Source organism: Eulemur rufifrons, chromosome 19, assembly GCF_041146395.1.
Source record: "Eulemur rufifrons isolate Redbay chromosome 19, OSU_ERuf_1, whole genome shotgun sequence".
Lineage (NCBI taxonomy): Eukaryota > Metazoa > Chordata > Mammalia > Primates > Lemuridae > Eulemur > Eulemur rufifrons.
This window is the reverse complement of record NC_091001.1, coordinates 57388764-57401996: the sequence shown is the minus strand read 5'-3', so window position 1 is coordinate 57401996 and position 13233 is coordinate 57388764. Positions and strand designations below refer to the sequence as shown.

Here is a 13233-nt window from a genome sequence, read left to right as displayed (position 1 = left end):
TTTATCTGATTTATCTTGTAGAATATCTCTCATTGTGGACTTGTCTCATATTTCCTCATGATTAGATTAAGATCTACTAGCATATTCCAAAACTTCAGGGCTGTGTTTTTTTCCTGGATAGTTTTAGCATTCTAGGTCTGTGATCTCTCTTCTCAATGTGAAAATGAGAAATTTATCACAGTTTTTAGGAAACTCATTGGTTTAGGAAAATAATTTCATCAAAATTTTCTGACTCATTAAAAGCTATTAAGTGTTGTGTCCTCGATGCATCATATCAGAAGGCACATCATGTGTGTTTGTTCCATCATTGGGTGGTGTTAACTTTTATCACTTGGGTGAGGTGATAGCTAACTCTGTCAGGTTTCTCCACTGTAAATTTACCATTTTTGTTTTTTGTTATTAATATTTTTTGGGAGGCGGGGGGAGAGATACTTTGAGACTATGCAAAAGGGCTGCCCGAGAAAATACAGGAAACCCAGTTGAATTTCAGTTACAGACAAACAAATACTTTGTAAAGTATAACTATGATCTCTAAAAATTGTTTATCTAAAATTCTAACTTAATTGGGTGTCTTGTGTTTTCATTTGCTAGATCTGACAACCCTATATGTAAACATCTTGCTCCACTTCTAACTTTCACCCAGTTGTTTTGACATCCATTGAGGACTCTGAATCAGATTTTACTATGACTTTGCCAAACGGTGATTTTTATAACCTCGTCAATCCTTCTACATTCATTTGTTGGTATTCTAGCTGCCTGTCTTTTCATCCTCCGTTTACAGTGTCTGGCACACAGTAGGCACCCAGATATATCTGTTCGACGAATGAATGAATGAACTTTCGCTCGTGGTGGCAGGGTTTCGGTGACAGGAGCTGAGTCAGGCAGGGGCTTGACTTCCTCAGCCAATCACAGCATGTTACCGAGGCTCCCGAGCCTTCCAGGGCCTCGCTCTAGGCTCTTCTCGTTCCAATCAAAAGCAGGGCTCTTCTAGGCTTTGCTTACGTTTAATGAGGACAACCGATTGGCTCCCTCAGCTCCAGCGGGCCCAATAGACAGCCAGTGGCGTGGGGCAGAGACCAATGGGGGCCGGTGGGAGGTGGGGCCTGCCACGCGGCCGCGGTATAACCGCGCTGCCCGGGCGCGCGCGCGCGCGCGCTTCCCTCCCGGCGCGGGTACCGGTAGGGGCTATGGCTGCAACTTCCCTTATGTCCGTGTTGGCCGCTCGGCTGTTCCGCCCCGCGCAGAGCTGTTGTCTCCGCCATCGCCCCTTCCACCTCGCTGCAGTTCGGTAAGTGGGTCTGGGAGCTGGGTCAGCACGGAAAGCCGAGGGGAAGGGAAGGTGGGGGCCGCCCGGGCTCCCGAGGGACGCCAAGGAACGTCCTCCCTGAGCATCTGTGCCCTGGCGGTGGGGGCCGCAGAGAGGGATGTGGCGGGGCGATGTGGCACCGAGAGCCAGTCTGGCGCGTGCCCCGGGCATCGCCAGGTCTTCTCGGGGCCAGTCTGCCGGCGGGACGGGGCTGACAGTGCGGAGCGAGAGTGCAGGCGCGCCCTGGGCGTCCCAGTTTACGTAGGGGCATGCAAGGGTTACCGGCCAGAACCTGCCGGCCGCCCCTGGCTGTGATGCCGAGAGTTGTCCTGGGGACAACAGGGAGACCCTCTGGCGAGCGCCGGGGAGGTTCAGAGAGAGCAGCCTTGAGCGAGCCGTCCCTTCCCGGGACCCTAGCGGCGGAGGACGTCGGTGCAGTCTGATGAAATCCGCGAGACGGCTTGCCCGCGGGGTACCCGTGCTGCCCCGCCTCCGGGGGTGGGTGTGGCTCGCGTTGCTGCTCAAGCTGCCCCTTGCTCGCCAAGAATGAGTGCGCTGTGGTCACCAAGGCTTTGACTGCCGCCCACTTTGAGCCGGTTAGTGCCAGGCCGGGTAACTTGAGATGGTAAATACCCAGGAGGTTGCCAGGGGTTGGGAGGAAGGGGGAACGGAGAGTTATTGTTTCATGACTACATATACAGTTTCAGTTTTACAAGATGAATAGTTCTGGAGGTGGTTAGTGGTGATGGTTGCACAGTATAAATGTGCTTAATACCACTGAACTGTACGCTTAAAAATGGTTAAGATGGTAAATTTTATGTTAACGTGTATTTTGCCTAAATAAGAAAAAAATAGGAAAAAAAAATACCCAGAAGGAGGAAAGGAAAAGCTCTATTTGTATTTCTTTAGAGAGGTTGATTTTTCCTGATCTTTCTGGACTTCAAACTCCCATTTCTAAACCTAGGTTGAAGGGTCTTTTGGGGGGCTGTGATTTCTCTCCCTAAATCTGTGCACCCTCTTTCCTGTCAATCTTTAGAGCACTTGCGTTGCTAGAGCCCTGCGCCTTATAACGGTAGCCCCTTCTTTTTTCCAGCAAACGTTCGCTGTGCCAGACACTGTTCTAGGCTGTGCAAAGTTAGAGATGATAAAAACTCTTCTTTCCTTAGTGGGACTCACGTTCCTGGCAAATGCAATTTCCACTCAGGGTAAAAATGCTGTTAGAGACATTTCCAAAGCGCTGCTTGTTGGAACACAGAGTGTGTATTAATGAATTCTTGAAGGAAGACTTGGAAGGGGACATTCTTTGGTTAGACACTGACCTGTCTTTCTAACCTCATCTTTCATTACTGTCTGTTCTCTCTCCCCTTCCCCCTCCTGAGTGCTGGCTGCATGTGCCTGGGGGCAAGACCTTGTTCTAGGCTTTTGTGATTGAAAAGAGATTTATAAAGATCCTCTAATTCATTCCCTAAAGAACTAGATCAGTTTGCTTACACTCCAATAATAAATGCTCTTTTTACCTGCCTTCCTGAATGCACAAGTAGGCTCCACATTTCTGAAGGCAATCCATAGTATCTTTACTGCACATTCGGTATTTATGGTTTCCATGTATTACTTTGCTTACTGCTGGCTGGGTAAATGTAAAACAATTATATCTTCTTAAATATATAAATCTCCATGTATTCCTTTTATTTTTGTTCAGTTTAAAGGTCTTAGGAAGGTAAACCTCATGGTTGGAGGGAGAGTACTGTGGCCTAGGAGACAGTCATGTATGGGGTAAATGGACTTTGGAGGCAGCAGTTTGCACTTGAATCTTGTTTCTACTATTCTCAGTTTCCTATTCTGTATAGCAGGGTTATTACTAATAGCCTCAAGGTAACTGTAATTGTATATCAAAGTCTTAGCAAAATACCTAGTGTTTGATAGATGTTGGTCCCATTCCCTTTTGTGTCTTTCTTACTCATTACTGGTCCCATTAATTAGTGGATAGTAGAACTCTTCCCCAAATAACTTGATTACGAATTGTAAGCTGACCCAATATTAATTTTTCATGGAAAATTACAGTATCATGAGCTATTGAATTAAGGAGGAAAGTGAATTTGCTACTGACATGGGTTTTAGTTTTGAATTTTATTTAAATAGTCCTCTTGGTTTTCTAGTCTGTTGATTCATTATGTTAATGGAAATTTTTCTAAATACATCTGTGAAAGCATTTAATTCCTAGATAAATATTAGCTAATATGATTGTAATTTCTGCTGGGCGAGGTGCCTCACGCCTGTAATCCTAGCACTCTGGGAGGCCGAGGCGGGTGGATCGCTCAAGGTCAGAAGTTCTAGACCAGCCTGAGCAAGAGCGAGACCTCGTCTCTATTAAAAATAGAAAGAAATTATCTGGACAACTAAAAATATATATAGAAAAAATTAGCCGGGCATGGTGGCACATGCCTATAGTCCCAGCTACTCGGGAGGCTGAGGCAGAAGGATTGCTTGAGCTCAGGAGTTTGAGGTTGCTGTGAGCTAGGCTGATGCCATGGCACTCTAGCTAGGGCAACAGAGCAAAACTCTGCCTCAAAAAAAAAAAAAAAAATTGTAATTTAATGATTCCCTGTGGGACTGACCTGAGTTTCCATTGCCCTGTTTATTTTAGGGTAGTAGTTACTTTATCTGCCCGTTGGCAAACTGATGGGAAGTTTGTTAATAACTCACTCCTAAGGCTGTGTTCCATGTTTGCAGAGTTGTGGGAAGGTCTAAAACACAGTTATATTGCATTGTGGCCTTGTTTTTGGTTTGTATTAGTCTTTGACTTTTTTTTTTAAAAGCAAATTGGCATAACATCCAGAACCTGCCTTTGGAAGAAAAGATTGGGACTTGGAACACTGGCTTCTCCCAGAACCCTGTGTCTTTAGCTTTAATATATCAATTTTATCTGAATGTGCTGCTACCATTTTATCTAAGTTTATTGCTTTCAAAAGAAACTTTTTATGAAGTGCAAAGTCCTCTTTGAGTATTTATATATATAGGATTTAAACATATGTCTCCTTATGAGTATGTATACATAAATCTGTTATATATTAAGGGTATATATGTATGTGTGTGCATATATGTATAAATACATATAAAGTCAAGAGAAGAGAGTATGAAATTACTTTTATTGAACATATATGCCTGGTGCTTTATATATGTTATTTCATTCAATATAAATGACTGTCCTAAGCCTTTTTTTTTAGACAGAGTCTCGCTCTGTTGCCTGGGCTAGAATGAGTGCTGTGGCATCAGCCTAGTTCACAGCAACCTCAAACTCCTGGGCTTGAGCAATCCTTCTGCCTCAGCCTCCCGAGTAGCTGGGACTACAGGCATGCGCTACCATGCCTGGCTAATTTTTTCTATATATATTTTTAGTTTTCGAGATAATTTCTTTCTATTTTTAGTAGAGACAGGATCTTGCTCTTGCTCAGGCTGGTCTAGAACTCCTGACCTCGAGCGATCCACCTGCCTCGGCCTCCCAGAGTGTTAGGATTACAGGCGTGAGCCACCGCCCCCGGCGGCACCATGTGTTTTAACCTAAGTTTTAAGTTTTTGGTTTTTAGTAATAACTTTTTGTAGTCTGAGCTTTACTTTTTACAAAAATTCAAGTTATTTGGTTTTGTGACTCTGTTGCTTTCTACAGAAATGAAGCTGTTGTCATTTCTGGAAGGAAACTGGCCCAGCAGATCAAGCAGGAAGTGCGGCAGGAGGTGGAAGAGTGGGTGGCCTCTGGCAATAAACTACCCTACCTAAGCGTGATTCTGGTTGGAGAGAATCCTGCAAGTCACTCCTATGTCCTCAACAAAACCAGAGCCGCTGGAGATGTGGGTATGTGTCAGTCTCAAACCCCAACCACTGTTAAATTGAGGTTTATGCAAGGTAAACTCTATTGTGATTTATGATTCCTTTTTCTTTTCTTTTCTTTTTTTTTATGGGGGCTGGGCCTGCCCCCCCAGTGCTGCCCCCTCTCGGGAGAGGGAGGGCGGTGGAGAGGACGGGGACCTCCGTATGATCCCTTTTTCTGATGAGAAAACCCAAGCAGAGGGGGCTAATATGATTGAACTGTATCCAAAACTTTGTCATAAGGAAATCAGGCTGTGTCTATTGGGGAGGTTTATAGACTAGGACAGCAGGAATATGGTTGCTATTCTTGGTGTCTTCTAGAATATAAGCTAAATTCTGTTCTTAGTCTTAACATTTGACAGGTGACCTTGAACACATTTTACATTTGCTTTCCTTGAGCAATAATGAGTCGGACTGAGGTGGGGTGTTGGCAGTTTAAAGCAGTAGGGGAGCAATTGAGTAATACGGTATTAGGAGACCTCAGTGATGTGGTTAAGAACACAGTCATATATTTGAAGGAAATGACTCTGACTTCTGAGAAATGGCTTTCAAGTTCTTCACCGATTGATTCCAAAGGCAATCATGCAGTTTAGAAGCAGCTAGGGTCTGGGTGATGAAAGGTTTGTGTTCTAGGTCTCGTGGTGGCACACATTACTGTGTGGCTGTAGACAAGAGGAGGGTGGGCTCAGATATGCCTGTGCCTGCTCATATGTGGGTCAGTGGTCTGGGCGCCAGGTTCCCTTTCCTTCTGACGGCTGTGAAACCAGTGTCGTGTCTGGGCGGAGCCACTGGCCCATGAGCCCTTGGTGTACTCTATTCTTTATCACTGAGGATTGAAGCCTCCTGTCCTTTTAATTGAAAACCTTTAGAAACACCTAGAAAACAGCATGCCATGATATTTTCAGACATTGGTAGGTAGCACAGTACAGTGGAAAGAACGACTTTGAAACCAGAAAGATTGGCTACCTCACTAGCTGGCTTGTTTTTTAATTTCTCTGGGTTGATGAGAACTGCATAGAATAACGTCCAGGAAGTATTTAGCGAGTATTCCCTAGTATATATGTTTGTGAAGTTACTTTTTGGGTTCCTTGTGAGCTGATTCAGTTTTTCAGCTAGTGGGGTGGGTGTGACGATAAAAAACTTGTGTGGTGGCAGAGCATGGCAGGCAACATAGCAGTGCTCATCAAATGCCTCAATATTTTTATTTATTTATTTATTTTTTAATTTTTTTGAGACAGAGTCGAACTCCTGAGCTCAAACGATCCCCCCACCTCGGCCTCCCAAGTGCTAGGATTACAGGTGTGAGCCACCGCGCCCCGCCTCAATATTTTTTTTAACCTCAACATTTTCTTATAATAGGAATCAACAGTGAGACAATTGTGAAACCAGCTTCAATTTCAGAGGAAGAATTGTTGAATTTAATCAATAAATTGAACAATGATGATAATGTGGATGGCCTCCTTGTTCAGCTGCCTCTTCCAGGTGAGTTTTGGACTCTGCCATTTAAAAGGATTTCTGAGTGGAGACCTTGTCACACCCGGCCCTTCATGGGAATTTGATTTCAAGGCAAGGTAAACTCAAAAGAGTGAATATTTAATTAGAAATGGAACATAGCCACTCAGAATACCAATTACCCCCTGATTTAGCATTGAGATCTTGATACAAGGGACAATGGGGGAAAGTAGTTGTCAAAGAGGATATTGGCTTTGATATTGACACTTGGCTTTGCTTGATGTGAGTTCTTTCTGTGCATGTGAAGTAAATCATAGAAAGGGAATGGATTTGCATGACAAACCAGAAAATCCAGTCAAGCAGCTCTACTAACAGTGATTTACGACAACCACACTGATTTCTTTTTCAGAGCACATTGATGAGAGAAAGATCTGCAACGCTGTTTCTCCAGACAAGGATGTTGATGGCTTTCATGTAATTAACGTAGGGCGAATGTGTCTGGACCAGTATTCCATGTTACCAGCTACCCCATGGGGTGTGTGGGAAATAATTAAGCGAACTGGTAGGTATATTCCAGAGTTGTATATCTGTGTTAGTATCATAATAGTAGTACTTACAATGTAAAAGTTCAAACAGTCTCACTCCCCAGAGATTACCTCTCTTAACAGTTGCCTATGGCAGTTTTTCCTCTTTAATCCAGAAGCCTCAGTGAAGGAAACTTAAGATTTAATAGTGGTCACAGTGCACATTTGTATAACATTTTGTAGCTTAGAGAGTGCTTTCTCTGTTTTCTTTTAGCCCTCACTATGTGTAGCAAGCGATAGCTCCAGTTGACTGATGAAACAGCTTAGTGAGCTCACTATCAAAATTGGATTCATGTTCTAGGCCATCTGACTTCCTTTTCTTTCCGTGCTCATTCTAAGACAGATTGGCACTACTTTTAATGCAAATTTACACATTTTTATAGGTATTCCAACCCTAGGGAAGAATGTGGTTGTGGCTGGAAGGTCAAAAAATGTTGGAATGCCCATTGCAATGTTACTGCACACAGATGGGGCACATGAACGTCCTGGAGGTAAGGAATTGCTCTCAGAACAGTGTCCTCTTCTTTAGGTGAGAACCTTCAGAGGCCATCCCATGGATGTTTGGCAGTATTAACTTTGTTATACTTTGTATTTGTATTTGTTGTAATTTTGTTAACAGGTATTTAGGGAGTAACTTTTGTAGAGAAGCTATACTCAGTGTCACCAGGATTTGTTTATTACTCATTTATTATGGAACTAGCCGCAGAAGTAAATTTAAGTTTTGAATATAAGCATGGCAATTAGAAATTTCCAGTAATAGCTTTGATAGTTGGAGCTAAGTAGCAGTTCTTATTCAAAGTTAGTGTCCTGTTCTGTGTCATTTGGTGGAAAAATTCTGAGACCATTGTAAAAGATTAAATTGATATGACTATAATATATCAAGTTCTGTTAATCTGTCTGAGAAAAGGCCTTATAAATCAGTTATGTTGATTATTATAATAATGCCTTATATAATTATATCAGAAATAATGGCAGAACTATATTTTCAGATATTTTTCAATATACTTTGGGGGAAAAAAGACAAACCTTGAGTAATTTTAGTGACATTTTGCTTAGAAAAGGTAAAGTTCTTGAAAGACTGTTAAATTGGATAAGGAATAAACTTAATTATATATGGCTCCAATAGTAGAGCTAGAACCAATGGCAAAGCTACAAGAAATTGCATATGAATTTTTTTTTTTTTTTTTTTTTTTTTGAGACAGAGTCTCACTCTGTTGCCCAGGCTAGAGTGAGTGCCGTGGCGTCAGCCTAGCTCACAGCAACCTCAAACTCCTGAGCTCAAGGGATCCTCCTGTCTCAGCCTCCCGAGTAGCTGGGACTACAGGCATGCGCCACCATGCCCGGCTAATTTTTTTTCTATATATATTTTTAGCTGTCCATATAATTTCTTTCTATTTTTAGTAGAGATGGGGTCTCGCTCTTGCTCAGGCTGGTCTCGAACTCCTGAGCTCAAACGATCCGCCCACCTCGGCCTCCCAGAGTGCTAGGATTACAGGCGTGAGCCACCGCGCCCGGCCTGCATATGAATTTTAAAATGTAAATGACAATTAGCTGTCCAGAAAATATGATACAAGTATTAAGTCAATTATTTTTCAGAGATGTTGACTTTCTACCATGACTTGACTAGTTGAGACCTAATCCAATCCCAGCTTTGATTCAGAAATCAGGGTATCTCTTTTTTTCCTTCGTAGGTGATGCCACTGTTACAATATGTCACCGATATACTCCCAAAGAGCAGCTGAAGAAACATACAATTCTTGCAGATATTGTAGTATCTGCTGCAGGTAAGAACACAAGGGAAGGAAGGACTTCACCTCAGAAGTAGGAGGTTATACCTCTTAGAATTTGCCTGCCTAACTGCCATGCCATTCATCATTCCCCTAAGTAATGATACTTTGAGCTGCCTACAAAGATGAGGATAGAGTTGTGGTTGGAATATTGGTTTCTAGCATTCCGTTACAGACTGGATGGGTGAATGAAGCCTCAAAATATTTCTATTTACTATATGGAATTTAAATTGTTCCTTAATATTTTTAATAGGTTTTTATAAAACATGTTAATCTGTTCTTCCAGGACTCTTGAAATTGAAATTAGACAAGAATCTGACAGGTAGAATTTTCTTTTCATTTCTAAGTTAATTATTCCTATCTGCCTTTCCAGGTATTCCAAATCTGATCACAGCAGACATGATCAAGGAGGGAGCAACAGTGATTGATGTGGGAATAAATAGAGTTCAGGATCCCATAACTGCTAAAACCAAGTTGGTTGGAGATGTGGATTTTGAAGGTAAATGGTATAGTTAAAAAAAAAAAATCAGGCCAGGCATGGTGGCTCACGCCTGTAATCCTAGCACTCTGGGAGGCTGAGGCGGGGATGGCTTGAGGTCAGGAGTTCAAGACCAGCCTGAGCAAGAGTGAGACCTCGTCTCTACTAAAAATAGAAAGAAATTAGCTGGACAACTAAAAATATATATAGAAAAAACTAGCCGGGCATGGTGGCACATGGTTATAGTCCCAGCTACTCAGGAGGCTGAGGCAGGAGGATTGCTTGAGCCCAGGAGTTTGAGGTTGCTGTGAGCTAGGCTGATGCTATGGCATTATAGCCTGGGTAACAGAGTGAGACTCTGTCTCAAAAAAAATAAAATAAATAAAAAAAAAATTAATGCTATCTTTTAATGGACATTTAGAACAGATCATTTACTTTTAATTTAACTTTAAACCCATGTTACCTTAGTAATAATGTTTAAAATGCTTTTGACGAGAATTAAGAGAAAGCTTTTAAAAATTAGAGCCATTCTAGAATTATTTTAGGTGTTTATATCATAAAATTATGGAGAACATAATTTTCAGAGAGTTGTTTTTTTTCCTTAGACTTATTTCATACTGGAAACAACTTCAAGACTTTTAACTAGTCTGAAATTTTAATGAAGAGATTTTCCTAAACCATTGAGTTTCTTAAAAAGTGTTATAGGTTCAATTTCTCTCATCCAAGTACAGATTGTTCAATTTCTCACTGAGAGATCACGGACCTGGAAAGGTAAAATGGTCCAGGAAAAAGCCATATTCTGGAAATACTGGAATATGCTAGTTCTTCCTCCCTTTCTCACCAAAAGTTTCTCTAAAAGTGGTTATCTTTCAGTTCTTAAGGTATCGTGTTTATCTGAATTTTATGCTGATAATCCTATTCCTAGCTTTCTGTTTTTATTAAAGCAATCAAAACCATGGCTAGATATCTAAGGATTTTCCCTTTAAAATTGGGTTAAAAAAATCTTTACAGAAATTTACTTTGGTGCTTTGGCAAATTATATTTAAATTAAGAAAATATTGTAGGCAGGCATTGAGGTAATGCTTATTATTATAGTGGTGACTCCCATACAGTTAACCTACTGAAATGTTTCTTTTTAAATTTGTTTAATATGGAGGAAAAGTGTGGCTGGTAAATTGTAGATAATTTAGACATACAAAAGTTCATTGAACAACTATTTATTATGTGCATGTTATTTCATTAGTGTGTTCAAAAACCTTTGCTCTTGAGTAATGTAGATGTGATTTTTAAATAAGTTTGAGGCTTATAAAGGTGCTTTTATATATTGCTTTTTCTTGCATGCTTCTTTCATAATATGTTAAAGTACATACGTGTCCTTTGTCATAACTGAAGCAGCCTGCCTTGTCTTGTTTCTATGTAGGAGTCAGAAAAAAAGCTGGTTACATCACTCCTGTTCCTGGGGGTGTTGGTCCCATGACAGTGGCGATGCTAATGAAGAATACCATTATTGCTGCAAAAAAATTGCTGAGGCTTGAAGAGCGGGAAGTGCTGAAATCTAAAGAGCTTGGAGTAGCCACTAATTAACTGTTGTGTCTTCTTTGTCATGAAGAGCATTCCAAGCCAGCTTAAGAAGCAAAGCAGGCCACTAGAAATGCAATATTTTTTATTTATTCTACTGAAATGGTTTAAAATGATGCTTTGTATTTATTGAAAGCTTAAATGGGTGGGTGTTTGTGCACACGGCTCTGCAGTACCTCACCAAGGAGCATTCCAGTATCATGCTGGGTCATGGGATCTAGCCAAGAGCAGCCATTAACCTAGGGACTAACACGGGAGACACCATCACATTGAGAATGGATGCTTCACTTTGTCAAGCCACCTCCGTTAAAATTTTGCCTTTTCTAGGATTGCATTTCCCAAGTGCTATTCCAATAAGAGTTGATACTCATTTTAGGTTCTAAACCTTCTGAGGTCAACTGGTCAAACCAAAGGAAAAACATTGCTAGAGAAAATTAGGGGAAAAGTGAAAGGGAAAAAATGGTGGTAATTGAGTAGAAAAAATTACTCTAATTTGTATATGTATTGATGGATAACCAGATTTATCCAAGTAGAACTGAATTGGCTAGGAAAAAAGAAAACCTACCTTTTAGTAGTTTTCCTAAGCTGTTTTTCTGTGGCTTAGTCAGTCATTGGGAAAATGTTTAAGTTCCATTTGCTATTAGCCTTCATTTTATATATGTTATCCATCAATGAGGTCTCCCCATTTTAGTTTTCTATGACTGAAAGGCTTATTTTATAAATTATTCATGTGTATTATCATATTTGACTTTTGCTACATAAATTTCATTGTTAAATTTTTGTATTGTTAGAGGGTATCTATGGTTTCTTTGGGATATCTTGAAACCTATTTTTGAAAAACAAAACTTGGGCTTGATAATCATTTGGGCAGCTCATATAAGTATGCAACTTACTTTTCCACCAAAGAATTGTCAGCAGCTGCCTGCTTTTCTGTGATGTACCCTGTTGGCTTTCCCAAAAGATTTTTAAGAGCTTGAGTTAATATTGAACTTAATCAGACTTTCTGATTAAAGGTTTTTTTTTTCCTTTTTTAATAAAACACATCTGTGTGGAATGAGTTTCTGAAATGCTGTCTTCCTGCTACTGTCTTAGTTGTTACCTAACCATAGTTTTTTCTCACTGGATGTAGTCAATCGGTAGATATTCCTATAGTTGGTAACACTCAATCCTATGGCCTTAAACAGATAGATTTAAAGAGCTGTGGAGGAACCGGCCTAGTCTTTTCAGTATTTTATATCACAACAGGTTGTGCCAAGCCAGGAGCTTATCTGTAAGATTCATTTAAGGGGTTAGTCTTTTTTTTTTTTTTTCCTCTCTGTGTGTGTGTGTGTGTGTGTGTGTGTGTATGCATGCATGTGTGTGTTTAAAGCATTAGTTTGGACAGATTGAAAGATGTTTGCTGTGCATATGTTGAGTCCAGGATGGGCCTTCGTGTGCTTTGGTTTCATGCAGGCAGAAGGAGCTCCTGCTCTAGGCAGCTTGAAGCAGAAAGAGAAAGCAGAACAATTGGGGAGTTGACCTCTCTCCCATCTTGTTCCTCTGCCAGCTGGCTTTATTCTTTTGATAGTTTCCTCAGATGAAAGAAGATGATAGTTAGCCGGAGATGTTTTTGTAAGTGAAGTATAGCTCATGTCTGTAAGCCATGCCTGCTGACTTACTTAAATTATTAAACATGCAGCAAGATGAGCAGACAGGATTACATTTTATTAAATTATAGTTACAAGTGGAAAAATTACTGACTTATTGCATGGAGAAGTAATAATATGTGAACCTGTTAAAAGCTATGGAATTTAAAATGTTCATGTATATACAAAATATAAATGACATGTAAAAATTACAGTGATTACAACAACAACAAAAATTAACATGGTAGTTTTCTAGCTTGTTTGATTAATCAAGCAGGTTTATTCCTGAATCCATAATATTTCTACAATTTGATTTGGACAAAGTGCTTTTCCAAATCAGCCAGCTTTTAGAACTGAAATGTTAAGGGTAGATTGTTAGCTCTCCCAGGATTGGTGCAGATGAAGATAAAGAATTTATACTTAAGCTCAGGAGATGGATCTGGGTTAGTGACCAGCTAAGTAATTCTGCTATCATAGGAGTGGTAGAGGTTTAGCGCTTTACTTCTTGGCAGTATCCCTTGGAAGGAAGCTGTGAAATTAAATTTAATAAATACTTATT

General features: G+C 40.6%; 1 protein-coding gene across 1 annotated transcript; it reads left to right on the top strand.

Annotated features, from left to right (window-relative positions):
* The first annotated feature begins 1173 nt into the window (after positions 1 to 1173).
* Positions 1174 to 12082, top strand: MTHFD2 (methylenetetrahydrofolate dehydrogenase (NADP+ dependent) 2, methenyltetrahydrofolate cyclohydrolase). Its single transcript, XM_069493942.1, has 8 exons — positions 1174 to 1288; positions 4971 to 5155; positions 6530 to 6652; positions 7032 to 7184; positions 7590 to 7697; positions 8898 to 8990; positions 9367 to 9492; positions 10892 to 12082. The coding sequence occupies exons 1-8, from the start codon at positions 1188 to 1190 to the stop codon at positions 11053 to 11055; spliced, it is 1053 nt and encodes a 350-aa protein (XP_069350043.1). The 5' UTR covers positions 1174 to 1187; the 3' UTR covers positions 11056 to 12082.
* The last annotated feature ends 1151 nt before the right edge of the window (positions 12083 to 13233 follow it).

Coding starts and splice junctions, on each gene's coding strand:
- MTHFD2 (XM_069493942.1), top strand. CDS start 1,188: ATGGCTGCAACTTCCCTTATGTCCGTGTTGGCCGCTCGGCTGTTCCGC. Junction 7,185..7,589: donor GGAAATAATTAAGCGAACTG/GTAGGTATATTC, acceptor ACATTTTTATAG/GTATTCCAACCCTAGGGAAG. Junction 7,698..8,897: donor GGCACATGAACGTCCTGGAG/GTAAGGAATTGC, acceptor TTTCCTTCGTAG/GTGATGCCACTGTTACAATA.